Source organism: Diceros bicornis, chromosome 4, assembly GCF_020826845.1.
Source record: "Diceros bicornis minor isolate mBicDic1 chromosome 4, mDicBic1.mat.cur, whole genome shotgun sequence".
Classification (NCBI taxonomy): Eukaryota; Metazoa; Chordata; class Mammalia; order Perissodactyla; family Rhinocerotidae; genus Diceros; species Diceros bicornis.
The window spans coordinates 69,110,512-69,138,265 of NC_080743.1; the positions used below are offsets into that span (position 1 = coordinate 69,110,512).

Here is a 27,754-nt window from a genome sequence, read left to right on the forward strand (position 1 = left end):
AGAGAGAAAGACTGATTAGAGAGTAAAGAAGACAAAGAAGGAGGGGAAAAAGAGAAGAGTCTAGGGTACATAGTATCATGACATTGTGGATGTCAGAGTTGGAAGGAGTCTGAAAGTCTTTACTTTTTTTTTTGCTGGGAAATATTCGCCCTGAGCCAACATCTGTTGCCAATCTTCCTCTCTCTTTATTTTTTCTCCCCAAAACCCAGTACCTAGTTGTATATTCTAGTTGTAAGTCCTTCTAGTTCTTCTGTGTGAGCTGTCACCACAGCACAGCGACTGACAGACGGGTGGTGTGGTTCTTCAACTGGGAACAGAACCTGGGCCGCCAAAGCGGAGCACGCCAAAATTTAACCACTAGGCCATCAGGGCTCGCTCTGAAAGGCTTTACATTTAACTCCATTGTTTTATAAAGGAAAAGAAGAGGCCTGGAGAAATCAACAGGTTTCTCCAAATCTGCACATCTAAATAGAGACAGGATCAGGACTGTCATCTAGGCATCCTTATTCCACACACCATTGAGACACCAGAACTGCAATAAAATTGAAACCCCAGCTCCAGAATGGGGAAGCATTTCATAAAACAGGAAGTCATGATTAGTGCTAAGGAAAAAGAGGGTGGGCAGGTAAAGGCTGGGCTCTGACTCCCCCTGTGGTCTCCCTTCTGGTCTTCCAGGGCCAATAGCCCTCAGTAGGAACCCAGCCCCTGGGATGGGTGCAGTGACCCCAGCAGGAAGGAGAGTTTAAGCATTGCCCACTTCCAGCTCTAGCCACAGCACCACTGCTAAGAGTTGTTTATGTCCAACATTCGTGTGCGCCCCAACCTGCGAGAGTTATGACTGACCGGGAGACTTGGGGCTGAGGGAGGGTGTCAGGGCCAGTTTTTACAGCCGCTTCCTTCTATGTTTATAGAGAACACAGTTTCACAAATGAGCTCAACCCCACTGATGGTGGATGGGGTACTGGGGGAGTCAGTAACTCTTCCCCTGGAGTGTCCTACAGGAGAGGAGATCGACTCCATCACCTGGCTTCACAGTGGATCATCTATCACCGTCATACGGCCAAATAAACCATCAGTTCTGGTGACTGCTCCAAAATGGAAAGATCGACTGCATGTCATCCAGTCCTACTCCTTGCAGCTGAGCAACCTGATGATGGCAGACGCAGGATCATACAGCATCCGTATAGGCACAAATACCTCTTCAGTGTTTTCCAGTTACACTCTGAGGATCTTCAGTGAGTAAGGGCATAGAGGCCCAGTTCCCTACTGGTAAGGGTGAATAGGGCCATCCACTAATTCTGGGGCTGGGGGCTGGATGACCCTTGGTAGATGTTGTCCTGTAGTTTCACTCTTTTCACCAGTCCTAACCCTTTCCTACCTAGATCTTTTTCTTTGCTTTTCTTATTCTTTTTTGTCCTCTTCAGTTACCAGCAGATTCTGGCTGATGTTATGGTTGTGTCTGATTGAAAACCAACACACTTCTTGCTCCTTTCTCCATTCAGAACCTAAGAGGCTGGGAATGGAAGAATTAGGGATCCTTTCTCCGAAGGGGTCTGGATTCCTTGCTATGTTCTCTGCCCTTTATTCTCTCAATCCTTTCCTCCTGGGATGGCCTAAGAAGGCTCGTTATTCCTATTTATATCTGTTAAACTATTAAAACGATTGCTTCAAGCAGAGCGGCTGCCAAGGCCTCACATTAGCGTGGAGTCCATCACCTCTGAGAATGGGAGCTGTCATGCCACCTTGAGGTGTTCTGTGGAGGAAGAAGGAGACAACGTCATATGTCAGTGGACACGAGTGGGACCAGGGGCTGTTGTGTCCCAGGAAGGATCCATCCTCAATGACTCCTGGAGCCTTGATGATCTGGATTGGAACTATACCTGCACAGCTATGAACCCTGCTAGCAATAGCATCTCTAGCCACATCCTTGCTCGGGAGCTTTGTGCAGGTAATTGGCCCCTTCTGGCCTCTCAAGACTCCTGGGAAATGCTTTGACAAGCTTTAGAAGGAGCTGGAGAGAGTAGACTCCAGCTCTCGGCACTTGCCAACATCCCCGTTCACTCACACACACATGCTCTGCCCTCTCTCTACTTTCTCTCTTTCAGATTCCAAGGCAGCTGCAGGCACTTATTGCCCAGTGACATGGATTCTGCTGGGGAAGGGGCTTCTTCTCCTCATGGTCCTGGGGGTTCTATGAACTTGGCACATCCAGACACAGATGCTCAGCAAACTCCTTATGTCTAACTCAGGGCCATGAAGGCCACTAGTGCCCCAGGAGAGCCTGGATGAGGCCATCGCTTCTCTGGTGCTCAATTAAATTGCAGTACAGACCTGCACTCTTTTCAAGGTGTAGTACTATGGATTGTCAAAGACCAATGGGATAAAATTTCATATCTTCCGTGTGTGAGTCCATGTGTGTGCACACTGCACGAGAATGAGGACGTTTGGACAAAAAGAGATAAAATATTTGTATCATTACCATGTTATCTGTTCTAAGAAGAAAACTCCCCCATAATTTAAGGTTTCTGGAATCAAGATGAGTCATAATATTAATGTGTATAGCTAAAAGGGATAGTGTATTTTTCTCCTGAAATACTGTTATTAAGATAATACTGCTTTCAAAAATCGATGACGTCATGGAATTCTTGAAATACCATAGCTGTAATATAAGGCAGAGTTTCATATAGCTGTCTGAATAGGGGCACATCCACATTCGTGGACTGAAATTTGCAAAGTATGGAGCATTTTAAGTGCGCTTTGATGGATGCTGATGATTAGAGGTGGGAGAACAGGAGTAGTCAGGGCCATTCTAGTCCCTTGGAGTAAAATCATAATCATCAATAAGCTCTCACTGTGGGCTAAGTGCTATAATATGTTGCCCTCCTTAAATTATGACCACAACTCTATAAAACAAACTCTCTTCTACCCGTGTGACCAATGAAGAAGCTAAGCCTAAGAGGGTCTAAGTAACTTGCCCCAACTCAAACCACTGTAAGTGAGGAAGTCAGAGAAGTTAAGTGACTGACAAAGTTGGATTAGTAAGATAGGTTAGAATACCAGTAGCAAATAGACTCCCAAAGTTTCAGTGACATACACAATAGAATTAATTACGTCTTGCTCACATGAGTCCTGGATGGAAGTTCATGACAGCAGGTCAACTCGTTTCCATATGGTCTTTCAGGGATTTCTGCTGACATCGGCCCTTGGCTTAACACATGGCTCCCTATGTCACCCGGAGCATCAATATTGCAGTCTGGGGAAAATGAGCACTAAGACCACACATGGGAGATTTCTAGGGCTAAGTCTAGAAGTGGCACACATTATTTTGGACCAAATTTCACCCAAGATAGCTTAGTTATATAGCCAAACCTAAGTGAAAGGGAATTTGATAAGTAGTCTAGCTGTGCTCCCAGAGGAAATAAATTTTGGTGACTACAAATGCATTAAGGCAGATGTTTCTCTCCAGAGGCTTAACGGCAACATTGGAGGGTGACCAATTATGCAGTAATTACAATGGAGTACAATAAGTAGTGTGTTGGAGGAACTGCAGAGCAGTACAAGGTTGCATGATGAGGGCCCTAATGTACTGTAGGGAATTAGGGAAGGACTTTCAGGGGAAACTATCTTTTTTTAAATGTCCTTAATCATGTTTTTTATTGTGGAAAAATACATATAACATAGAATTTACCATCTTAACCTTTCTTAAGTGTACAGTTTAGTGGCATTAAGTGCGTTCACACTGTTGTATTACATCACCTCCATCCATCCACAGAACTCATTATTTTGCAAAACATAAACTATGTACCCATTAAATAACTCCATTCTCCCCTCCCCCCATCCCCTGGCAACTACCATTCTACTTCTGTCTCTATGAATTTGACTACTCTAGGTACATCATATAAGTGGAATTACAAAGTATTTGTTCTTTTGTGACTGGCTTATTTCATTTAGCATAAAGTCCTCAAGGTTCATCCAAGTTGTAGAATTTCCTTCTTTTTAAGGCTGAATAATGTTCCATTGTGTGTATGTATGTATTTGTGTGTGTGTTGTTTATCCATTCATCCATTAATGGACAGTTGGGTTGGGTTGCTTCCACCTTTTTGGCTATTACAGATAATTCTGCTAGGAACATGGGTATACAAAAAAGAACAATCTTTTATTTGAGATAAATGAATACGACCTCCCCAAGGCAAGGGTTGGGAAGCATGGATGGGAGAATATTCTAGGCTGAGATCATTCTGTGGGCAAGGGACTGCAAGCCTGGACAAATAGAAATGTTGCTGCTGTCAACAACCATGAAATCCAGGAGGTTTCATTTGTTGAAACCCAAGCATTCCCACAGACATTGCATTTGGCTGTGCAGGTTGTGCCCTGCACAGTTCCAGGGAGTGCCACTCAATGCAGTGCACAACCTGCACATCCATACAATATTTTTAAACATTGACCATCCTCTCTTCTGTAAAGCCTCCCTGATGGTCCCTTCAAAAGTGGTCGCCTCTGAAATCCTGCCATTTGCAACAAGGTTGATGGACCTGAAGGACACTATGCTAAGTGCAATAAGCCAGACACAGAAAGATACATACTGCGTGATCTCACTTATATGTGGAATCTAACATAGTCAAACGCATAGAAGCAGAGAGTAGAATGGTGCTTGCCAGGGGCTGGGGGGAGGGGTAATGAGGAGGTACTGGTCAAAGAGTACGAAGTTTCAATTATGCAAAGTCAGTCAATTCTAGAGATCTGTATAACAGGGGGTATGATGAACAATATTGTATCATATACTTAAAAAGTTGCTAAAAGGGTAGAGCTCATGTGCTCTTATCACAGAGGGAGGTGGGAGGAAAATTCTGGAGGTGATGGATAAGTTGATGGCATTGATGTGAAGTCTCTACAGCTTTTTGTATGTTGTTCATACCTCATTAAAGCAGTAAAAAAAGAAAAAGAAAAAGAACACACATAACAACTTCCTCAAAATATCCTAAGTAGGGTGCACCTCACAGAAACACACATCGATTAATACTATCATTGCTGTTATTGTTTTAAAGGACAACTTGTGAAGAAATTATAGAGCACCTAAGCACATTACTTTGTATTTGTTCTAGCAGTTGGTTAGTCATTCTATCATATGCTTGATTAAAACAAATAAAAAACTCACTTCAGTTCTATACTCAAAAACAGCTTTCACCTCTATTTCATGCCACTCTTTACCTATTTCATACCACAACTATTGTAATTTTCTTGCTGTTTTGAAATTAATCTCCTTTTTGTCTCTTTCCCTTCCTAAACTTTGAATGCCTTAAGGCCAAATGTATCTTCATATCCCCCAGTGCCCAGCTAGCATGGTCTGTACACACAGTAGGTGCTTAGTGAAGCTTGTCATCAGCAACCCCTCTATCTCCTCTCCAAAATCCCATCAATACTTTCTAGATTATAATACAGCTCCAGCATAACCAAAAAAACTCAAACTGCTAACTCTCTCTGCATCCATCCCTCTCCAAAAGAATAAATATGATATAATAATCTATTAAAAGACGTAGTATTAAAATATATAGAACCCATGTTATACTAGGACATAGTAATTTAGCAAGGCTCAGTAACTTAATATCACAGATGAACCCATGAAACTAAAAGTATCTAAGGGAAACTTGCTCAGCCTGAAAGAGCCATAACAGCAATTCACAAGGAGAGACTTAAATTTTCAGAGGAAGAACTGTTAGCATTTGAAATAATGATAATGCAGCTCTTGTGCAAATTAGTAATCTAGGCAGTTAGTTTGTGATACCAAGTAAAATAGTGACAAGTGATGATTTAAAATAATCTGAGTATAGAGCTCAAAAAGATAATACCGTTTACAATTGCATCAAACAGAATAAAATATCTAGAAATAAATCATACCAAGGAGGTGAAAGACCTATACAATGAAAACTGTAAGACATTATTGAAAGAAATCGATGATGACATAAAGAAATGGAAAGTCATCCCATGCACATGGATTGGAAGAATAAACATAGTTAAAATGTCTATATTACCTAAAGCAATCTACAGATTCAATGCAATCCCAATCAGAATCCCATGACAGTCTTCATGGAAATAGAAAAAAGAATACTAAAATTCATATGGGGCAACAAAAGACCCCGAATAGCTAAAGCATTCCTAAGAAAAAAGAACAAAGCAGGAAGCATCACAATCCCTGACTTCAAAACATACTACAAAGCAACAGTAATCAAAACAGCATGGTACTGGTACAAAAACAGACACACAGATCAATGGAACAGAATTGAAAGCCAAGAAATAAAACCACACATACACGGACAGCTAATTTTCGACAAAGGAGCTAAGAACATACAATGGAGAAAGGAAAGTCTCTTCAATAAATGGTGTTGGGAAAACTGGACAGCCACATGCAAAAGAATGAAAGTGGACCATCTGCTATTGCCATTCACAGAAATTAACTCAAAATGGATCAAAGACCAGAAGGTGAGACCTTGAACTATCAAACTCATAGAAGAAAAAATAGGCAACACACTATTTGACATTGGTCATAAAGGAATCTTTTCGGATGACATGCCTACCCAGACTAGAGAACCTAAAGAAAAAATAAACAAGTGGGACTTTATCAGATTAAAGAGCTTCTACAAGACAAATGAAACCAGAATCAAGATGAACAGACCACCCACCAGCTGGGAGAGATTATTTGCAAAACATACATCTGACAAGGGGTTGATCTCCATAATATATAAAGAACTCACACAACTGAACAACAAAAAACAAACAACCTGATCAAAAAAGGGGCAGAGGAAATGAACAGACACATCTCCAAAGAAGATATACAGATGGCCAACAGGCACATGAAAAGATGTTCAACATCACTAATCATCAGGGAAATGCAAATCAAAACGACACTAAGATATCACCTCACGCCTGTTAGAATGGCTATAATCAACAAGACAAAAAAAACAAATGTTGGAGAGGATGTGGAGAAACAGGAACCCTCATACACAGCTGGTGGGAATGCAAACTGGTGTAGCCTCTATGGAAAACGGTATGGAGATTCCTCAAAGAATTAAAAATACAGATGGCCTATGATCCAGCTATCCCACTACTGGGAATCTATCCAACGAACCTGAAATCAACAATCCAAAGAGGCTTGTGCACTCCTATGTTCATTGCAGCATGATTCACTATAGCCAAGAAGTGGAAGCAACCTAAGTGTTCCCTGACTGACGATTGGATAAAGAAAATGTGGTATATATATACAATGGAATATTACTCAGCCATAAAAAAAGACGAAATCGTCCCATTTGCAACAACATGGATGGGCCTGGTGGGTATTTTGTTAAGTGAAGTAAGCCAGAAAGAGAAAGGCAAACACTGTATGATCTCACTCATATGTGGAATATAAACCAACAAATGGACAGAGAAAACTGTATTGTGGTTACCAGGGGCAATGGGGGTGGGGGGTGGGCACAAGGGGTGAAGGCAGACATATATATGGTGATGGACAAACAAAAATGTACAACCCAAAATTTCACAATGTTAAAAACTATTGAAACATCAACATAAATAAATAAATGAGGAGGAGGTGGGGAGATTAACTTCTCTAGATTAGAAGGTATTTATGACATTCAATAACCAAATGAGGCATAAAGGTCTTGTTTAGATCCTGATTAAAACAAAACAACTACAAAAATTTCTTGCCATTAGGGGAACTTTGAATATGGGCCAGTCACTATATAATACCAATGAATCATTTTTCACTTTTTCAGTTGTGATAATGACACTGAGATTATGTAAGAAAATGTATACATATATTTTAAAAAACATATTGAAATATATCTGGATAATGGCATGATATCTAGAATTTTCTTTAAATACTTGACCAAGAAAAAATATAGAAAAATATGGATGAAACAAGAGTAGCAAAAACCGTGATAATTATTGAATCTGGGTGGAGGTATCTTGGGAGTTCAAGTACCATCATCGCAATTTCAGTGTATGGTTGAAAATTTCTAAAAGCAGTCTTACGTTAGACTGATTCTCTTGTATTGTCAATCATTGAGAATGGTTGTCAATTTTACACAAACACTCCTAATTACTTATATTTGGGGAAGTAGGAAGGAGGCAGGCAAATTTGAACCCTATGACCCTACTTCCTTCACTAGAGTTCCACCCCCAGGAACACAGAATTGGGAGAAAAAGAGGAAGTACAGAAAGAGAGCGAGAAATGGAGAATGATGATGAGTTTCTATGTGGCTAGCCCTGTAACAGCTGTGTACTGGTGACCATATTCTACTGGTAGGGAGGAGAGAGAGAGTTGATCCAGAAAAAGAATAAACCATACCCATAGAGGGCAGACTCAAGAGACAGAGTCCTACTTGGTTTCTCCTTAGGTTTCATTTCCTACAACCAGTGCTTTCTGAGTCCTGGCTACATTCTTACCCTTGGGCTCTTTATTATAGTAACTCCCTCCCCCTTATCACAAGTTGATTTGCATTGGTTTTTGTTACATGATACCAGTGATATGAATACAGCCAATGTAACAAAGTCTATTGTCAAGTCTAGAGAAGCACTGGGTCAAATGTGAATTACATAGCGAAATGGATTAGAAGTCATGTAGATACCCGACAGTGTGGGGTCAAAGACAGAGGACGCAGGTTCATCAGTGCCAATAGTGCTGGGGGACTTGTGTTGCTGAGGACTTGTGCTGCACTTGTTTTAAGAAGTGCATTATTGGGGTAGACCAAGTAGAACCTTCCACGTAATTCCTAACACTTATATGAAGGTAAGAGCACTTGGTGTGTTTCTTCTTTTCATTTAATTTCATCAACTATTCAGGGTATGGGGTAAAGGGAAGATTAAACTTTCAAAAAATAGCCAACTGATGATATCAAAACCCTTTGTTAAAGCATATTAGGTTCTTTAAAGTGGGATGTTCATATTTCTGAACAACTTTATGACTTTAAGAACAGAATCAGAGGCAAATGTCAGGACCAATCAAAAGAAAACAACAAGGGAAGCAGTTCGCAAAAATGATGTGTGTGGGAAATAACAGAGATTCATCTTGTGGTTCATGCTGCAGAACAGGACTTCTGCTCTCTTCCACCTTCCTCCTTTTTTGTTCCGATCAGTCTTGCCAGCATGCGACCTCCTGCTCAGCCTCTCCTCCTCCTCCTGCTTCTCCAGTACCCAGGTGAGTGGGTCAGAGGCTCCTTCCTGGTAGCCTGACCTTCTGTGGGGCAGAGGGTCCAAATGGGTACTGCCTAGTAAGGCCTTTCCCAGAACTTAGGATCCTCTGTTGGAGAGATTGGGGGGGACCGGGCTGACAGAAGAGGTTGAGTGACTCTAGGACATGAGAGAGAAAGACTGATTAGAGAGTAAAGAAAAGAAAGAAGGATGAGAAGAAGAGAAGAGTCTAGGGTACATAGTATCACGACATTGTGAATGTCAGAGTTGGAAGGAATCTGAAAGGCTTTACATTTATCTCCATTGTTTTATAAAGGCAAAGAAGAGGCTTGGAGAAATGAACAGGTTTCCCCAAAACTGCACATCTAAAGAGCGGCAGGATCAAGACTGTCTTCTAGGGATCCTTATTCCACACATATTTAGAGACAGCAGAACAACAAAGATATTGAAACCCGAGCTTCAGAGTGGGGAAGCATTTCATAAAACAGGAAGTCATGAGAGTCTAAATTTAGGGCTAAAGAAAAAGAGGGGTGAGCAGGGCAAGGCTGGGCTCTGACTCCCCCTGTGGTCTCCCTTCTGGTCTCCCAGGGCCAACAGCCCTCAGTAGGAACCCAGTCCCTGGGATGGGGAGCAGTGACCCCATAGAAAGGAGAGTTTAGGCATTGCCCACTTCCAGCTCCAGCCCCAGCACCACTACTGACACCTGTTTATATCCAACATTCGTGTGCGCCTCAACCTGCGAGAGCTATGACTTGGGAGTGAGGGAGGGTGTCAGAGGCAGTGTTTATAGCCACTTCCTTCTATGTTTATAGAGAACACAGTTTCACAAACGAGCTCAACCCCATCGATGGTGACCGGGGTTCTGGGGGAGTCGGTAACTCTTCCCCTGAAGTTGCCTGCAAGAGAGGAGATCAACTCCATCACCTGGCTTCACAACGGAACATCTATCATCTTCATACAGCCAAATGAGGAACGAATCATGGTGACAGCTCCCAAACAGAAAGATAGACTGAAGGTCATGCAGTTCTCCTCCTTGCAGCTCAGCAACCTGACAATGGCAGATGCAGAATCTTATGATGCCATGGTGGTCACAATGAGCTCCTCAGTATTTTCCAGTTACACTCTGAGGATCTTCAGTGAGTAAGGGCATACAGGACAGTTCCCTACTGGTGAGGGTGAATAGGGCCATCCACTAAGCCTGGGGCTGGGGGCTGGGTGACCCTCGGTAAAGACTGTCCCTTTGTGTCACTCTTGTGATCAGTCTAGAACCTCTCCCTGGTAGATCTTTTTCTTTCTTTTTCTTATTCTTTTTTGTCCTCCTCAGTTACCCGCAGATTCTGGCTCATGGCTATTGTTGTGTCTGGCTGAAAACCATCACACAACTTGCTCCTTCCTCCATTCAGACCCTACAAGGCTGGAAAGGGAAGAATTAGTGATCTTTTCTCCCTAGGTGTCTGGATTCCTTGCTATGTCCTCTCCCTTTTATTCTCTGAGTCCTTTCCTCCTGGGATGGCCTAATAAAGCTTGTTATTGCTGTTTATATCTCTTAAACTATGGAAACCATTGCTTCAAAGTAGGGCGGCCGCGAAGGCCTCAGATTGCAGTGGATTCTGTCATCTCTGAGAATGGGACCTGTCATGCCACCTTGAGATGTTCTGTGGAGGAAGGAGGAGAGAATGTCATATATGGGTGGACATCAATGGGACCAGGAGCTATTGTGTCCCAGGGAGGATCCATCCTCAATGACTCCTGGATCCCTGATGATCTGGATCAGAACTACGCCTGCACAGCTGTGAACCCTGTTAGCAATAGCACCTCCAGCCTCATCTTTGTTAAGCAGCTTTGTGCAGGTAACTGGCCCCTTCTGGTTTCTCCAAGACTCCTGGGAAATGCTTTGACAAGCTTTAGAAGGAGCTGGAGAGAGTGGATGCCAGCTCTAGGAACTTGACAACAATCCCATCCACTTACACACACATGCTGTGTTCTCTCTTTTCTTTCTCTCTTGCAGGTTCCAAGGCAGTTATAGGTACTTACTGCCCAGTGACATGGATTCTGCTGGGGAAGGGGCTCCTTCTCCTCATGTTCCTGGCGGTTCTAGGAACTTGGCACATCCAGACACATGTGTTCAGCAAACCCCTTATGTCTAACTCAGGGCTATGAAGGCCACCAGTGCCCCAGGAGAGCCTGGATGAGGCCATTACTTCTCTGTGGCTCACTTAAATTACATTACTGACCTGTACTCTTTTCAAGGTGTAGTACTATGGATTGTCAAAGACCAATGGGATAAAATTTCATATCTTGCATTTGTGAGCCCATGTGCCCAATGTGGAAGTTTGGACAAAAATAGATACAATAACTGTATCAATACCATATGTTATCTATTCTGAGAAGAAATTTCTCCCATAACTTAAGTTTTCTGGAATCAGGATGAGTCATAATGTTAATGAGTATAGCTAAAAGGGATAGTGTATTTTTCTCTTGAAATGCTGTTATCAAAATAATACTGTTTTTAAAAATCAATGGTGTCTTAGAATTCTTGAAATACTGTAGCTGTAATACAAGGCAGGTGCCTGAATAGAGGCACATCCACATTAGTGGACTGAAGATTCTAAAGTATGGAGCATTTTAAGTGCACTTTCAAGGATGCTGGTTATTATTGGTGGGAGAACAGGAGTAGTCAGGGCCATAATAGCCCATTGGAGTAAAATTATACTCATAAATAAGCTACTACTATGGGCTAAGTGCTATAATATGTTGCCTTCCTTAAGTATGATCAAAACTCTATATAACAAACTCCCTTATATTGATGTGACCAGTGAAGAAGCTGAACCTAAGAGGGTCTAAGTAATTTGCCTCAACTCACAGCACTGTCAGTGATGAAGTCAGATAAGTTAAGTGACTGATGTAGGTGGATTAGTAAGGTAGGTTATAACACTTATAAATATATATGCACCTAAGACAAGAGCACCAAAGTATATAAAATAACAACAGACCTAAAAGGAGAAATTAATAGCAACACAATAATAGTAGGGGACATCACCACCCCACTTGCATCAATGGATAGATCATCCAGACAGAAAGACAACAGGGAAATAGTGGAACTAAGCAAAACAGTAGACCAGATGGACTTAACAGATACATACAGAACACTCGAGTGAAACTCAGCAGAATACACATTCTTCTCAAGTGCACATGGAACATTCTCAAAGGCAGACCATATGTTGGGAAATAAGTCAAGCCTCTACAAATCTAAGAAGATTGAAATCATATCAAGCATATTTTCCAACTATAATGCTATGAAACTAGAAATCAACTACAAGAAGAAAGCTGGGAAAGTGACAAAGATGTGGACACTAAACAACATGCTACTGAACAACCAATGGATCAATGAAGAAATCAAAGAAGAAATCCAAAAATATCTGCAGATAAATGAAAATGAAAATATACTATGCCAACTCATATGGGATGCAGCAAAAGCAGTCCTAAGAGGGAAATTCATAGCAATACAGACCCACCTCTGCAAACAAGAAAAATCTCCAATAAGTAATCTTAAACTACTCCTAACAGAACTAAAAAAAGTAGAACAAACAAAGCCCAAAGTCAGAAGAAGGAGGGAAATAACAAAAATTAGAGCAGAAATAAATGAAATAGAAACCCGAAAAACAGTAGAAAAGTTCAAGGACACTAAGAGCTGGTTCTTTGAGAAGACAAACAAAATTGACACACCCTTAGCCAGACTCACTAAGGAAAAAAGAGAGAAGGCTCAAATAAATAAAATAAGAAATGAAAGAGGAGAAATACACTGGATACTACAGAAATACAAAAGAGTATAAGAGAATAGTATGAAAAACTATATGCCAACAAATTGGACAATCTAGAAGGGACAGCACTGATGGCAAGCTTGGAAGTTCCTCCCAAGGCCGTGGAGACTGGATGACTCTTATTAAGAGTGGTCTCTAAAAAAAAAAAAAAAAAAAAAAAAAAAAGAGTGGTCCCTCAGTTTCACTGACATGATTGGTGGGTCCAGAATGCTTCCTGGGTAGATGTCTCGTTTCCTCCCCGGGTTACTGTCCTAGGGCTGCCATAACAAAGTACCAAAAAGTGGGTGGCTAAAAACAACAGAAATTTATGTTCTCACAGAGGCTAGAAGTTTGAAACCTAGGTATTGGCAGGGCCATGCTCCCTCTGAAACCTGTAGGAAGGATCCTTTCACTTCTCTTCTAACTTCTGGGGTTTGCCAGAAATCCTTGTCGTTCCTTGGCTTGTAGATACATCACTGCAGTCTCTGCCTCCATCATCCCATTATGTTCCCCTTGTATGTTTTCTCATGGTGTACTCCTGTCTGTGTCTCTTCTCATCTTCTTATAAGGACACCCGTCATATTGGATTGAAGACCCATCCTGCTCCAGTGTGACCTCAGGTTAATTAATTACATCTATCATGACCCTATTTCTGTACTAGGTCAAATTCGAAGGTCCCAGGACAGACAAGAATATGTGAAGGACAGTATCCAACCCCGCATACTCCCCCATTGCCCTCATCCTCAGCCTCCTTCTTCCTGTTCTAAACCTCTAACTGGTTTACGAGATGAGCTACATCTAAATAAGAACTGCAGAAGTGAACACCAAGGCCCTCAGGGAAACTCCAGAGCAGAGAAAAGATTCATCTCAGTGACCAAAACCCACCAACAGTTCCTGGTGCATGGTTGAATAACCTCAGATGATCTGTTTTTTTTACTGTTTAGTCTCTCATAAGCTGGGATTAGAAGAGTCTCCAGAACTGTTTGGAATCTTTGCTATTTTCTCTTATTCATCCCTAGGTCCTCTTCTCCTAGGATGCCCAGAGAGGACCCTCTTAGCTCTTTTCATTTTTTTAAAACTATCGCATCCAATGGAGTTGCTAAGAAGACCTCAAGTTACATTGGAGTCCACTGTCTTTGAGAACAGGGTCTGTAATGCTGTCCTAAAGCGTTCCTTGAAGGGCGGAGGAGAGATCATGCATACAGGTGGAGACCAGTGGGGCCAGGGGATGATGTGTCCCAGGAAGGGTCTGTCCTCAGTGTCTCCTCAGGCTTTGCAACCTGGACCAGTCCAACACCTGCACAGCCTTAAACCCTGTGACTAATAACATCTGCTCTCCCTGCCTGGCAGCCTTGAGCAGGTACCTGACCCTTCTGGCATCTCCAGGACCCCTGGGCAATGTTCTGAGAAGGTCTGGAGAGTGCTGAGAGGACACACCCACTCCCAGTGCACACACACACACACACACACACACAATCCACCACATATGTGCTCTGGCCTCTCAAACTCTCCTTTTCTTATAAGTTCCAAGGCACCTGCATGTACTTATTGCCCAATGAAGTGGATTCTCCTGGGAAAAGTGCTTCTACTCCTTGTGATCCTGGATATCTATAAATTTGGTACATCTAGGCATGGTGCTGTTTTAAAATACAGAGTATTAATAGAAAATTTGAGGATCAGTAAGGCCCACAGATCAGGAGATGATTGCCATTGAAACAACAGTTTATTACTCACAGTTCCCAATAGGAGGGGGCAATGAGGAAACCCTGAGGTAGGATGCAGGCACAAGAGCAGAGAGAGAGGGGAGGACTGCAGGCCAGAGCCTTAATTGTGGCTCCTCCGGGAAGGAACAGGTAGGGCAAGGTAAGCAGGTTTGGGATTGGCTAGTTTGAATAATTTCAGTGGGCTCTGGGGCATAGGGCTGTCCCTAGTTGTCTGGCACCTGGCCTTGGGTGATTAGGGCTGGTGGATAGTGGCCTGGAGGAGTGTGACATAATGCAGTTGTTAGGAGTATGGGCTCTGGATTGGTTAGTTTACGTTTGAAAGTGGGGTGACTGTTTAGTCTCTCTAAGGATTGGCTATCCCTAGGAGGGGCAGTCCCTCCAGGGTCAGCAAGGTCCCAGATGTCACAGCATCAGTATGCAGAAAATAAAAAGATATGGTTAATACAGGTGCTTATTAAACCCGTTTGACTAACCCGGGGCTGTGAGTGATCAGTATGGTTAGTCCTAAGAGGTTTTCTGGACATGAAAATGGACATGAGGCCATTGCTTTAATTAATTAAGTTAATTCATATCCAATTAATATCCACCGAAATGTGCTAATGGCAGAGGTCTAATATAAAATGTTCTTTTACTTGGGGACTTCAGGGACAATGAAGATGCCTCAATGGCTGACATAGGAGTAACTCCAGTGGTGTATAACGCAGCTTGCAGAGGCCTCCTCCCTAGCACTTGAAATTTAGGTAAAATTCCCTCAATTCCCCAAGTCCATGCCCTGGGGAAACTTCTACAATGTTTCTGTAAATTCCTAGGGACTTACTTTTTCCTGACCTTCTCTGCCTCCAAGTTCCGGGCACCATGTTCTCTCCTAGCACTGCCCCTGTGGACACAGAAAGCAATACCGCAACACATATTCTCATGCCATTCCCTGCCCGAATCAAAGTTCACTCATAAGAAAAGATTGGTGAGCAAAGCAGAATTTCCTGAAGATTTTGCAGAGGAGGTAGAGAAGGAGAGGTTTACATTGCACATGCCATAACAAATAACTTAGAAATCCATTTAGACCTTCTGATTCCCCAGAGTGCCTTTTTAGCCAACCAGTCTCCCAGGAACTCTCTTTGACCACCCACCTTCTCCACAGGCAGAGTCTTGTCACATCCCCCTTGTACACAGTGATATGCAAATTAATCAAGCAAACAAACAAAAGCACAAAATGAAAGGAGGCCAGAACACCCAAAAAAGATTACATCATTGAATTCTATTTGAAACGTAGTGAGGTTACATTTAATGAGATTTTGTGTAGTGCAAATTAAAAAGTGTGGCAGGAATGACTAAATATTCTCTAAAACTTCTATCAGTGCAAACGCCCCTACATTGAAAACATTCATCAAGAGTCAAATAACTACAAAGCTGGTGAATGATATAAATCATAAACTCAAATACATCAGTAATTACATTAAATGTAAATGGACTAAGAGCTCCAGTGAAAACATAAACATTGATGGATAGGATTAAAATAAACAATATCTAACTTTGTAATGTTTACTAAAGAAACATAAAACATATGAACACAGAAATTTTGAATGTAAAAGCATAGGAAAAGATTATAGCATGTAAATATGAACCAAAAGAAAATTGGAATAGTTATATTAAACTCAGACAAAAAAGAGTTTATGACAAAAGCATTAAGGAAGAGGGTCATCTTGTAATGATAACCCATTTAATATCTGGGTAATATAACAATTGAAAATTTGCAGGCACCTAGAAAGATAATCTTACAATATATAATGTAAAGTTGATAGACCTACAAGTAGAAATAGACAAATCTACCATCAAAGTGAGATATTTTGGTATACCTCTTTCCATAATGTTCTCTTATGATAATGAAAATAAGTTGTAAATAATTATCAGAAGATTTTTAAAAATCTTATAATTTTTGACACAAAAAACACAGTTCTATATAGCCTATCTATCATAGAAGAAATAATAACGGAAAAAGGAAAATATTCAACATTGTACTAGAAGTCCTGATCAGAATAATAAGATGGGAAAAATATTACAAAGGAAGAAATAATACTGTCACTATTCACAAACAGTGTTGTTACTGCACCAAAGTCTGTTTTTGCCCGCTGCCCACCCAGAAAGCCGATCACCAAGACAACGAAATTGCAGAGAGAGAGAGGGTTTATTAATCACAAGGCAGCCAAGTGTGGAAATGGGAGAATGAATCTCAAATCCGCATCCCGGAAAATAGGGACTCAGGGATATTCATGGGGTAGGGGGCAAGTTGGTCTGAAATGATTGGAGGTGAGGAGGGATGATGTAATTGTTGATCTGTGCAAGCACAGTCAGGCTTCATGCCTCTTCGTAGGATGCATGTTCACAGAATGGCGGCATTAGCGTGCCCTGAGGGTGGAGTTCTAACCTGTTGATGTCAAAAGGTCGCTTATTGGACATATGTCTGTGTGGGCCTAGTTGATGGGTTGGTGGTCTCAACTAGCCTGAAGTGGACCAGGCATTCCAATTCCTGAAAAAAATAGCTCGAACACCCATTACCATGGTGACCCCAGCTCCAGGGGGATGTTACATGTAGTAACCTAGCAGGAGTCAGAATGCACATTGCCTAAACAGCACAGTTAACAATGGGTAAGTTTATCATGCAGATTTAAGTCCTAGCCTTGCATTCTGATAAGTTTCTAGGTAAGGCTATCCCCCCCTTCTTCCTGGTACAGAGAAGAAGATACCCTTACAAATGGAGATTTCTTTTACAAATGTAAATGTCTCTTATAAAGCGTAACCAGAACTAAGACTGGGCTTAGCAAGGACCCTCCCAGATACCTGGATATGTCTATGGTAATGGCTTGTTCTCTGGGCAAGCCTCCCATGCCAAACTCCTTTGGTTAGTTAGTGGGGGTGGGGGCCAAAGTGTCTTTCAGGCAGAGACATATTTTGAGGTGGCCAATTCCAATTCCCCATAGTTACTAGCTGCTTAATCATCAATGGCTAACTGTTTGCCGGTTTCAATATGATTGGACAATAAAGTCCAAGGAATCTACTGATAACTTATTAAAATCAATAAATGAATTTGAAAAGGCACAGGATAGAAAGTCTGTAAAAATTAATTGTATTTGCATATAACAATAACAGAAAATTAAACTTGACAAAATTCATGCTGCCGTTTATGATATGAAAGCATTTCAAACACCTGGGAATACATCTAGGAAAAGATGTGCAAGATGTCCAGAATCAAACTATGAAGCATTATTTGGAGAAATGAAAGAAGACCCAAATGAATGGGTGGATATTCACACAATTTGGAAGAATCAATATTGTAAAGATGTAAATAGCTCCAGATTAGTATAAAAGACAGTGCCAAACAAAATAACGGCAGCTTTTTTTTTAGTGTGGAAAATGACAAACTGAGTCTAAAATTTATATGAAAATGAAAAGAATCACTCCTAGCCAAGACCCTCTTGAAGAAGGGGAAAAGGGGAAGAAGTAATGCTACCAGATACAAAAATCTATTAGAAAGCTACTCCAATTAAGACAGCGTGACAAAAGCAAAAGAAAGGTCAAATAGAGCAATGGAACAGAATAAAAGTTCCAGAAAGACACCCAGTTGTATATAGACACTTCTATATGACAAAGAAGGAATTGCAGAGCTGTGGAGAAATGACAATTTTTCAACAAATGGTGCGAGATCAATTTGCTGTCCCTGTGGGGAAAAAATGAATCTTGCATCCTACCTCACACTACACGCAAAAAATTCTAAGTGTACTGTAGACCCTCATGTGAAATGTAGAACAAAAATCTAAAAGATATTATATTTACAGAAGAATATCTGTATTCTGTATGACTTTGTGGTAGGGAAAAAACTTTTAAACAGACCGTAAGAGAAATGGTACTCAATTGTAGTAAATTAAAATTTAGATATTCCACTCATAAAAACACCATTAAGAGAGTAGAGACACAAAGCACAGAATAGAAGAGAGTATTTGCAAAACACAGAACAAAAAGCTCTGATCCATAATATATAAAGAATTCATACAAATCAAAAGGAAATGACTGGCAATTCAAGGGAGAAATGAGCAAAAGACTTGAAAAATATCTAACAAAATAACTAATAAACATTTGTAGTCACGTTCAATTTTATTAGTAATCAGGGAAACAAAAATTAAAACTAAAATAAGATATCAATGTACACCCACAAGGAATAGTTAAAATAAAAAGACTAATAATGCTAGGTGTTAATCAGTGGAGCAATGACGTGTGGAACAACGGGGACCACATATACTGCAGATGGAAGGGTGAATAGGTGCAGCCTCTTTGAAACATGGTCCTTCATTACCTATTAAGCTTTAAATATAGACATACTCAATGAACCAGTAATATTCTACTCCTAGATATATACCTTAAAGAAATGAGAGCATCTGAGTGCAAACAAACAAACAAATGATCTACTTATGGAAGTATTATTTACAATAGACTCAAGCTGAAAAACAAATGCTCATCGATTATAGAATGTATTGATAAATTGTGGTTTATGCATACAATAGGATACTACACAGCAATGAAGTTGAAGGAAATAGAGCTAGCCTCCACAATATGGATGACTCTTACAAATTTAACGTTAACTAAAAGAAGCCAGATGGAAAAACACATACGCTATATGATCCAATTTGTACAAAGCTCAGATATAGGCAAAACTAACTTATGGTGTTAGAAGTCAGGATATCTGGTTGCCTTTGGGGAGAGATTGAGTGTTGGTATTGGGAGAGGGAAAAGATGGGGCTTCAGGACTGCTGATAATTTTCAGTTTCTTGGCTTGAGTAGTGGTAATAATATTGGATTCACTTTCTGATCTCTGTATCATATGCCTACTTTTCTGTATGTTACGGAAATAAACATAATTAGAAAAATAATTCCACTAAGAAAACTTCACATCTAAATGGCTTCCTTGGGGAGTTCTACTTTTTTTTAATTAAAAAAAATTTTTTTTATTGAGGTATAATTGATGTATAACATATTTTTGCACAAATTTTTTCTTGTAGTGAGAATTTTTCAGATTTAGTCTCTTAGCAACTTTCAAATATACAATACAGTATTATCAACTATAGTTGCTATGCTGTGCATTACATCCCCATGACTTATTTATTTTATAACTGGAAGATTGTGCCTTTTGACCACCCTCACCCATTTTGCCCACCTTCCCACTCCCCCACCTCCGGCAGCCACCAATCTATTCTCTGTATCTATGAGCTTGATTTTTTTTTTTTTAGATTCCACATAAGTGAGATCATATGATATTTGTCTTTCTCTGTCTGACTTATTTCACTTAGCATAATGTCTTCAAAGTCCATCCATCTTGTTGCAAATGGCAAGATTTCATTCTTTTTCTATGGCTGAATAATATGCCCTTTTATATCTACTACATTTTCTTTATCCATTCATCCATTGGTGTACACTTAGGTTTTTTCCATATCTTGGCTATTGAGAATAACGCTGCAATGAACATGGGAATCGTGACACAAAGTAAGTGTTCAATAAATGTTACATATTATTGTTTAATATTGTTATTTTTTAAATTAGTTATAAATTTATGTATCTTGTGCTTAATGTTAAAACTATGAATAAAACATTTAAAATTTTTGTTATAATATAAACCAAGTTGATTGATTTACATATGTGGATCTTGATGTTTTCTTGGTGGGTATTTGGCTCTATGTAGAAAAAAGATTTCCCGTATTTGCTATAGAACCTCAGTAACTAGAGGTTGTCTGGATCTCAGTGGATGACAGCCCTGGATATGACAAGAAGGATGAAACTCCACAATCCTCTCTAAGATTTGCGAGCCTATTGCAGTGCCTGCTTTATCAGTTCTCCAGTGGGAATCTGCATCCTCGTTTAAGAGGTGAGAACTCCATAGGTCTTACACAGTCCATCTGTACATCTTTGGCTTGAGGTTTTCAATTGAGGTTTAAAGGTAAACTATGGGCCTTCAGGTCTCCACTCATCTCCAAACTGCTAAGCTTTTTCTGACAAAGTTTTGGTCTAGGAAGTGTGCAATAAGAATCTGACATTATATTTTTGATGGTTGACTACTGACAGGTTTTACGCCTCACTCTACTTTTCCCCTCCTGCCCCACACCCGGGCAAGCTGATTAAGCTGATAGGAAAGCCTAGGTACTTCCTCCTTTGTCCCTAGCAAGAAGTTCAAAACACACGAGCCCCTGGCCAGGCGCAGGAACACTCACTGCGGCCGCACTCCTACGCACCACAAAGGCCCCATGCCAGTCTCCCTTGACAGCTCTCTCCACTCATTTTCAGACCAGCTCAAGAGACTGTCCTGCTCTACCCAGAAAGTCTCATCATGTAAGTAATACACCTTTCAGACCCTCTTGGTATGTGCGTGTGGCATCATTAGTCTGACATTTGAACCAAATTTGGGGCGGAGGTCCATCCAGTTTCTACAAAGTAAGTGTAGGTGCTGTGCCTATGCCTGTGCAGGTGTCTCTGAGCCTACGCTCCATCCCTCAACAGCCGCAGATGACCAGCGTCTCAGAGGAAATTGACTCATTCTGTTTTGATGTTCATTCTTGAGTTTTTATTTTTGCTTTCAACAAACTTTAAAGATCACTTAGAGGAAATAGAATTGAATGTGTGTGATGTTATTTATGTGGCCCTCATTTTTCCGTGCCATGACACAAGCAGGGGAATCCAAGTGAAGCTATAATACCTTAAGAATTTTCTATCTGGTAAATTGGTACAATGTTGGGGACCAGGATACTTTTGTAAATACATCACAGTTTTAAAAGTACAGGTCTTTGACCAAACAATACTATTTCGAGGAATGTAACCTAAAGAGAGAGCTGGATAAATTTTAAAAAATGTATATATGAAATATATGTATATATTTTCTCACATTGTTGAGAAAAACTTACAGTATACTTTTATGTAAATTGATATATACGCTTAATAGAACACTAGGCCATCATAAAAGGATTACGAATATCTGCTTTCAGGGATATAGAAAGATACTTATGGTATATTTTTGAGTTATAAAAGGTTACAAATCAGCAAATCAGATGATTCCATCTATGCACGTGTGTGTGTGTGTGCATGCTTGTGTGTACATGTATATGCACAGAGAAGTCTAGAAAGAATTTTGCCAAAATATTAAGAATCATTTATGAATGGTAAGATTTTAGAAGATTTCTGCTGTCTTATGCATAACTTTGTATTTTGTTTGATTTTACTGCAATGAGCTTGCATAAAATGTTAAGTCTTCTTCTCTAGAATCCAGAGATTCCAAAGACCTCTGAAGGTCCTTTCTCATTGATTTCTTCAGTTGCTATTATCCTCCTCAATGAGGACGTGCAGCAAGTCATGGCTCAGGTTCTTCTTAGCTGCACCTTACCACAGCTATAGACACACTCTCTTTTACGAGTCCCTGGCATCTCCTAATATCTACTTCATTTTGACTGTACTGATTCTAAAGGCCGACCCAGCTCCACCTTCTGACACAAAGTCACATTACACAGCATTTTCCACGTTGATGTTTTCTGGAAGCACTATCATGCTGTAAGATGAGAAAACATTTCCTGTCCATGGTTACCACATCTGTTGCTGGTCAGTGCTATATGCTGTTAGGCCAACTCTCTCTGTGACTTCCTTCTTTTATTTCTAACCTTGTCCATGGTATCTTCATTAGGTCTATGAAAGCATAGAAGTTAGCATATTGCCATTCTAACATAGCAAAGAAGAAGGGGCAGGGCGGCCCAGTGGCATCGTGGTTAAGTTCGTGCGCTCCACGTCAGTGGTGCAGGGTTCACAGGTTCGGTTCCTGGGCACAGACCTACACAGCACTTATCACGCCAAGCTGTAGCAGGTGTCCCACATATAAACTAGCAGAAGATGTGCACAGATGTTAGCCCAGGGCCAATCTTCCTCAACAAAAAGAGGGGGATTGGCAACAGATGTTAGCTCAGGGCTAATCTTCCTTATCTCCCCCGAAAAATAATAAGGGGCAGCTCATGTGCTGCCCAAGAAGGAGAAGATTCCACATATCAGGATCCAATGCCAAGCCCTCAGGTCCCCTGCTTGAGCACTTGATAACACGGTTCCAAGGCGACCACATTGAACATATTTCAGTAGAACTGAGAACATCCGTAAGAGAGGGAACGTAATAGCATATTAACAGTTTCATCTTGGACAAGTTATTTAATAAGAAGCTACAGTTTCTTTCCCCACAAAATAGGGATATGTCATCTACTGCAAATGGCTTTGCAAAGGGTAAATGAGATATTGCATGAAACTTTCCTGGATGTCTCATAGGTACTACAGAATCAATACACCCCAAACAGAACAGGGGTAGGAATGAGGCTGAAGATAATGGCAGGTCCTCATAAGACTTGCTAAGGATCTTAGATTGTGATAATGGCATTGAGATTATGTAAGAAAATGTGTGTATATATATATTTTTTAAAAAATATATTGAAATAGGATAATGGCATGATACCTAGAATTTTCTTTAAATACTTGATCAAGAAAAAAGATAGAAAAATATGGATGAAACAAGAGTAGCAAAAACAGTGATAATTATTGAATCTGGGTGGAAGTATCTTGGGAGTTCACATACCATTATCTCAACTTCAGTGTTTGGTTGAAAATTTCTAAAAACAGTCTTAAGTTAGACTGATTCTCTTGTGTTATCAACCGTTGAGACTGGCTATTGATTTTACAGAAACACTCCTAATTTCTTATGTTTGGGGAAGTAGGAAGGAGGCAGGCAAATTTGCACCATGTGACCTTACTTCCTTCACTAGAGTCCCACCCCCAGGAATTTGCAATTGGGAGAAAAAGAGAAAGTAAAGAAAGACAGAGAGAAATAGAGAATGATGATGAGTCTTTAGATGTGGCTAGCCCTGTAACAGCTGTGTACTGGTGACCATATCCTACCGGTAGAGAGGGGAGACAGAGTTGATCCAGAAAAAGAATAAACCATACACATAGAGGGCAGACCATAGAGACAGAGTCCTACTTGGTTTCTCCTTAGGTTTCATTTCCTACATCCAGTGCTTTCTGAGTCCTGGCTACCTTCTTACCCTTGGGCTCTTTATTCTTATAGTAACCCCCTCCTCCTTATCACAAACTAATTTGCATTGGTTTTTGTTACATGATACCACTGATATATCATGAATACAGCCTATGTAACAAAGTCTGTTGTCAAGTCCTGAGAAGTATTCGGCCAAATGTGAATCACATAGTCAAATGGGTTAGAAGTGTAGACAGCGGATGGTGTGGGGTCAAAGCCAGAAGATGCAAGTTCATCAGTGCCAGTAGTGCTGGGGGATTTGTCTTACTAAGGACTTGTGCTGCACTTGTTTTAAAAGTGGATTATTGGGGCAGACCAAGTAGAAACTTCCACTTAATTCCTAACACTTATATGGAGGTAGCAGCACTTGGTGGTATTCTTCTTTTCTTTTAATTTTGTAAACTATTCAGGGTATGGGGTAAGAGGAGCATTTAACTTTCAAAAAATAGCCAACCAATCATTTCAAAACCATTTGTTAAAGCATATTAGGTTTTTTAAAGTGGGATCTTCACATTTCTGAACTCTTTATGACTTCAAGGACACAATCAGAGGCAGGCGTCAGGGCCAATCAAAAGAAAACAAATGGGAAGTGACTGGCAAAAATAATGTGTATGGGAATTAACAGAGGTTCATCTTGCTGTTCTTGCTGCAGAACAGGACTTTTGCTGTCTTCCATCTTCCTCTTTTTTCCTTAGGATCTTCAGGGCTAATCTGATCAGTCTTGCCAGCATGCGACCTCCTGCTCAGCTTCTCCTCCTCCTCCTGCTTCTCCAGTATCCAGGTGAGTGGGTCAGAGGCTCCTCCCCTCTAGCTTGACCTTCTGAGTGGCAGAGTGTCCACATCGGTACTGCCAAGCAAGGCCTTTCACCGAACTTAGGACCTCATGTCCGAGAGATTGGGGGACCAGGTAGACAGAAGAGATTGAGTGACTCCAGAACATGAGAGAGAAAGACTGATTAGAGAGTAAAGAAGAGAAAGAAAGAGCAGAAGAGAAGGGTCTAGGGTACATAGTATTATGACATTGTGAATGTCAGAATTACATGGAATCTGAAAATCTTTACTCTTTTTTGGCTTGGAAATATTCGCCTTGAGCTAACATGTGTTGCCAATCTTCTATTCTCTTTTTTGTCCATCCCCAAAGCCCCAGTACCTAGTTGTATATTCTAGTTGTAAGTCCTTCTAGTTCTTCTATGTGAGCAGTTGCCACAGCACGGCAACTGACAAATGGGTGGTGTGGTTCCGCGACCGGGAACCGAACCTGGGCCGCCAAAGCGGGGCATGCTGCAGTTTAACCAGTAGGCCATCAGGTCTAGCTATGAAAGGCTTTACATTTATCTCCATTGTTTTATAAAGGAAAAGAAGAGGCCTGGAGAAATCAACAAGTTTCCCGAAAACTGCACATCTCAATAAAGACAGGATCAGCACTGTCATCTAGGGATCCTTATTCCACACACCAAAGAGACACAAGAACTGCAATGAAATTGAAACCCAAGCTCCAGAGTGGGGAAGCATTCCATAAAACAGGAAGTCATGATTAGTACTAAGGAAAAAGAGGGGTGGGCAGGGCAAGGCTGGGCTCTGACTCCCCCTGTGGTCTCCCTTCTGGTCTTCCAGGGCCAATAGCCCTCAGTAGGAACCCAGCCCTTGGGATGGGGAGCAGTGACCCCATAGGAAGGAGAGTTTAGGCATTGCCCACTTCCAGCTCCAGCCACCGCACCACTGCTAACACCTGTTTATGTCCAACATTCTTGTGCACCCCAACCTGCGAGAGTTATGACTTGGGAGTGAGGGAGGGTGTCAGAGGCAGTGTTTATAGCCACTTCCTTCTATGTTTATAGAGAACACAGTTTCACAAACGAGCTCAACCCCATTGATGGTGGCCGGTGTTCTGGGGGAGTCAGTAACTCTTCCCCTGAAGTTTCCTGCAGGAGAGAATATTGACTCCATCACCTGGCTTCACAGTGGAACATCTGTCATCTTTATAAATCCAAATGAAGCACTATTCCTGGTGACTGCTCCAAAACGCAAAGATAGACTGAAGGTCACCCAGTCCTACTCCTTGCAGCTCAGCAACCTGACGATGGCAGACGCAGGATCATACAGTGTCCAGATAGTCACGAATACCTCTTCCATGTTTTCCAGTTACACTCTGAGGATCTTCAGTGAGTAAGGGCATAGAGGTCCAGTTCCCTACTGGTAAGGGTGAATAGGGCCATCCACTAAGCCTGGGGCTGGGGGCTGGGTGACCCTCGGTAAAGACTGTCCCTTTGTGTCACTCTTGTGATCAGTCTAGAACCTCTCCCTGGTAGATCTTTTCCTTTCCTTTTCTTATTCTTTTTTGTCCTCTTCAGTTAACAGCAGATTCTGGCTGAAGGCTGTGGTTGTGTCTGGCTGAAAACCATCACACAACTTGCTCCTTCCTCCATTCAGCCCCTAAGAGGCTACAAATGGAAGAATTCGGGATCTTTTCTCCAAAGGGGGCTGGATTCCTTTCTATGTTCTCTGCCCTTTATTCTCTCAATCCTTTCCTCCTGGGATGGCCTAAGAAGGCTCGTTATTGCTGTTAATATCTCTTAAACTATTAAAACGATTGCTTCAAGCAGAGCGGCTGCCAAGGCCTCACATTAGCGTGGAGTCCATCACCTCTGAGAACGGGACCTGTCATGCCACCTTGAGGTGTTCCGTGGAGGAAGGAGGAGAGAACGTCATATATCAGTGGACACAAGTGGGACCAGGGGCTGTTGTGTCCCAGGAAGGATCCATCCTCAATGACTCCTGGAGCCTTGATGATCTGGATCGGAACTACACCTGCACAGCTATGAACCCTGCTAGCAATAGCATCTCTAGCCACATCCTTGCTCGGGAGCTTTGTGCAGGTAATTGGCCCCTTCTGGCCTCTCAAGACTCCTGGGAAATGCTTTGACAAGCTTTAGAAGGAGCTGGAGAGAGTAGACACCAGCTCTCGGCACTTGCCAACATCCCCGTTCACTCACACACACATGCTCTGCCCTCTCTCTACTTTCTCTCTTTCAGGTTCCAAGGCAGCTGCAGGCACTTATTGCCCAGTGACATGGATTCTGCTGGGGAAGGGGCTTCTTCTCCTCATGGTCCTGGGGGTTCTATGAACTTGGCACATCCGGACACAGATGCTCAGCAAACTCCTTATGTCTAACTCAGGGCCATGAAGGCCACTAGTGCCCCAGGAGAGCCTGGATGAGGCCATTGCTTCTCTGTTGCTCAATTAAATTACAGTATAGACCTCTACTCTTTTCAAGGTGTAGTACTATGGATTGTCAAAGACCAATGGGATAAAATTTCATATCTTCCGTGTGTGAGCCCATGTGTGTGCACACTGCATGAGAATGAGAACAAAAAGAGATAAAATATTTGTATCAATACCATGTTATCTATTCTAAGAAGCAAATTCCCCCATAATTTAAGGTTTCTGGAATCAAGATGAGTCATAATATTAATGTGTAGGGCTAAAAGGGATAGTGTATTTTTCTCCTGAAATACTGTTATTAAAATAATACTGCTTTCAAAAATCAGTGATGCTGTAGAATTCTTGAAATACCGTAGCTGTAATACAAGGCAGAGTTTCATATAGCTGCCTTAATAGAGGCACATCCACATTCGTGGACTGAAATTTGTAAAGTATGGTGCATTTTAAGTGCACTTTGAAGGATGCTGATGATTAGAGGTGGGAGAACAGGAGTAGTCAGGGCCATTCTAGTCCCTTGGAGTAAAATCATAATCATCAACAAGCTCTTACTATGGGCTAAGTGCTATAACATGTTGCCTTTCTTAATTATGACCACAACTCTATAAAACAAACTCTCTTCTACCCGTGTGACCAATGAAGAAGCTAAACCTAAGAGGGTCTAAGTAACTTGCCCCAAGTCACATCACTGTAAGTGATGAAGTCAGATAAGTTAAGTGACTGACAAAGTTGGATT

The 27,754-nt window shown here is 41.3% G+C and overlaps 2 protein-coding genes and 3 long non-coding RNA genes across 5 annotated transcripts; all 5 read left to right on the forward strand.

Moving 5' to 3' along the window:
- The first annotated feature begins 946 nt into the window (after positions 1–946).
- Positions 947–2,274, forward strand: LOC131401735 (SLAM family member 6-like). Its single transcript, XM_058536925.1, has 3 exons — positions 947–1,235; positions 1,673–1,948; positions 2,106–2,274. Exons 1-3 carry the CDS (start codon positions 947–949, stop codon positions 2,195–2,197), a joined length of 657 nt encoding a protein of 218 aa, XP_058392908.1. The 3' UTR covers positions 2,198–2,274.
- An 8,017-nt stretch (positions 2,275–10,291) lies between these two features.
- On the forward strand, positions 10,292–11,703 carry LOC131404707 (uncharacterized). The gene is made up of 3 exons (XR_009219831.1): positions 10,292–10,319; positions 10,761–11,033; positions 11,192–11,703. It is a non-coding gene; the product is annotated as an uncharacterized LOC131404707 (long non-coding RNA).
- Positions 11,704–20,987: 9,284 nt separating this feature from the next.
- On the forward strand, positions 20,988–25,318 carry LOC131404708 (uncharacterized). Its single transcript, XR_009219832.1, has 3 exons — positions 20,988–21,076; positions 24,494–24,579; positions 25,152–25,318. It is a non-coding gene; the product is annotated as an uncharacterized LOC131404708 (long non-coding RNA).
- Positions 25,319–25,600: 282 nt separating this feature from the next.
- On the forward strand, positions 25,601–26,541 carry LOC131401747 (SLAM family member 6-like; the record flags this gene model as incomplete). The annotated part of the gene is made up of 2 exons (XM_058536928.1): positions 25,601–25,960; positions 26,402–26,541. Coding segments are annotated over exons 1-2 (474 nt in total), but the record flags the coding sequence as incomplete, so codon positions are not given.
- On the forward strand, positions 26,542–27,346 carry LOC131404709 (uncharacterized). Its single transcript, XR_009219833.1, has 2 exons — positions 26,542–26,674; positions 26,832–27,346. It is a non-coding gene; the product is annotated as an uncharacterized LOC131404709 (long non-coding RNA).
- Positions 27,347–27,754: the final 408 nt, after the last annotated feature.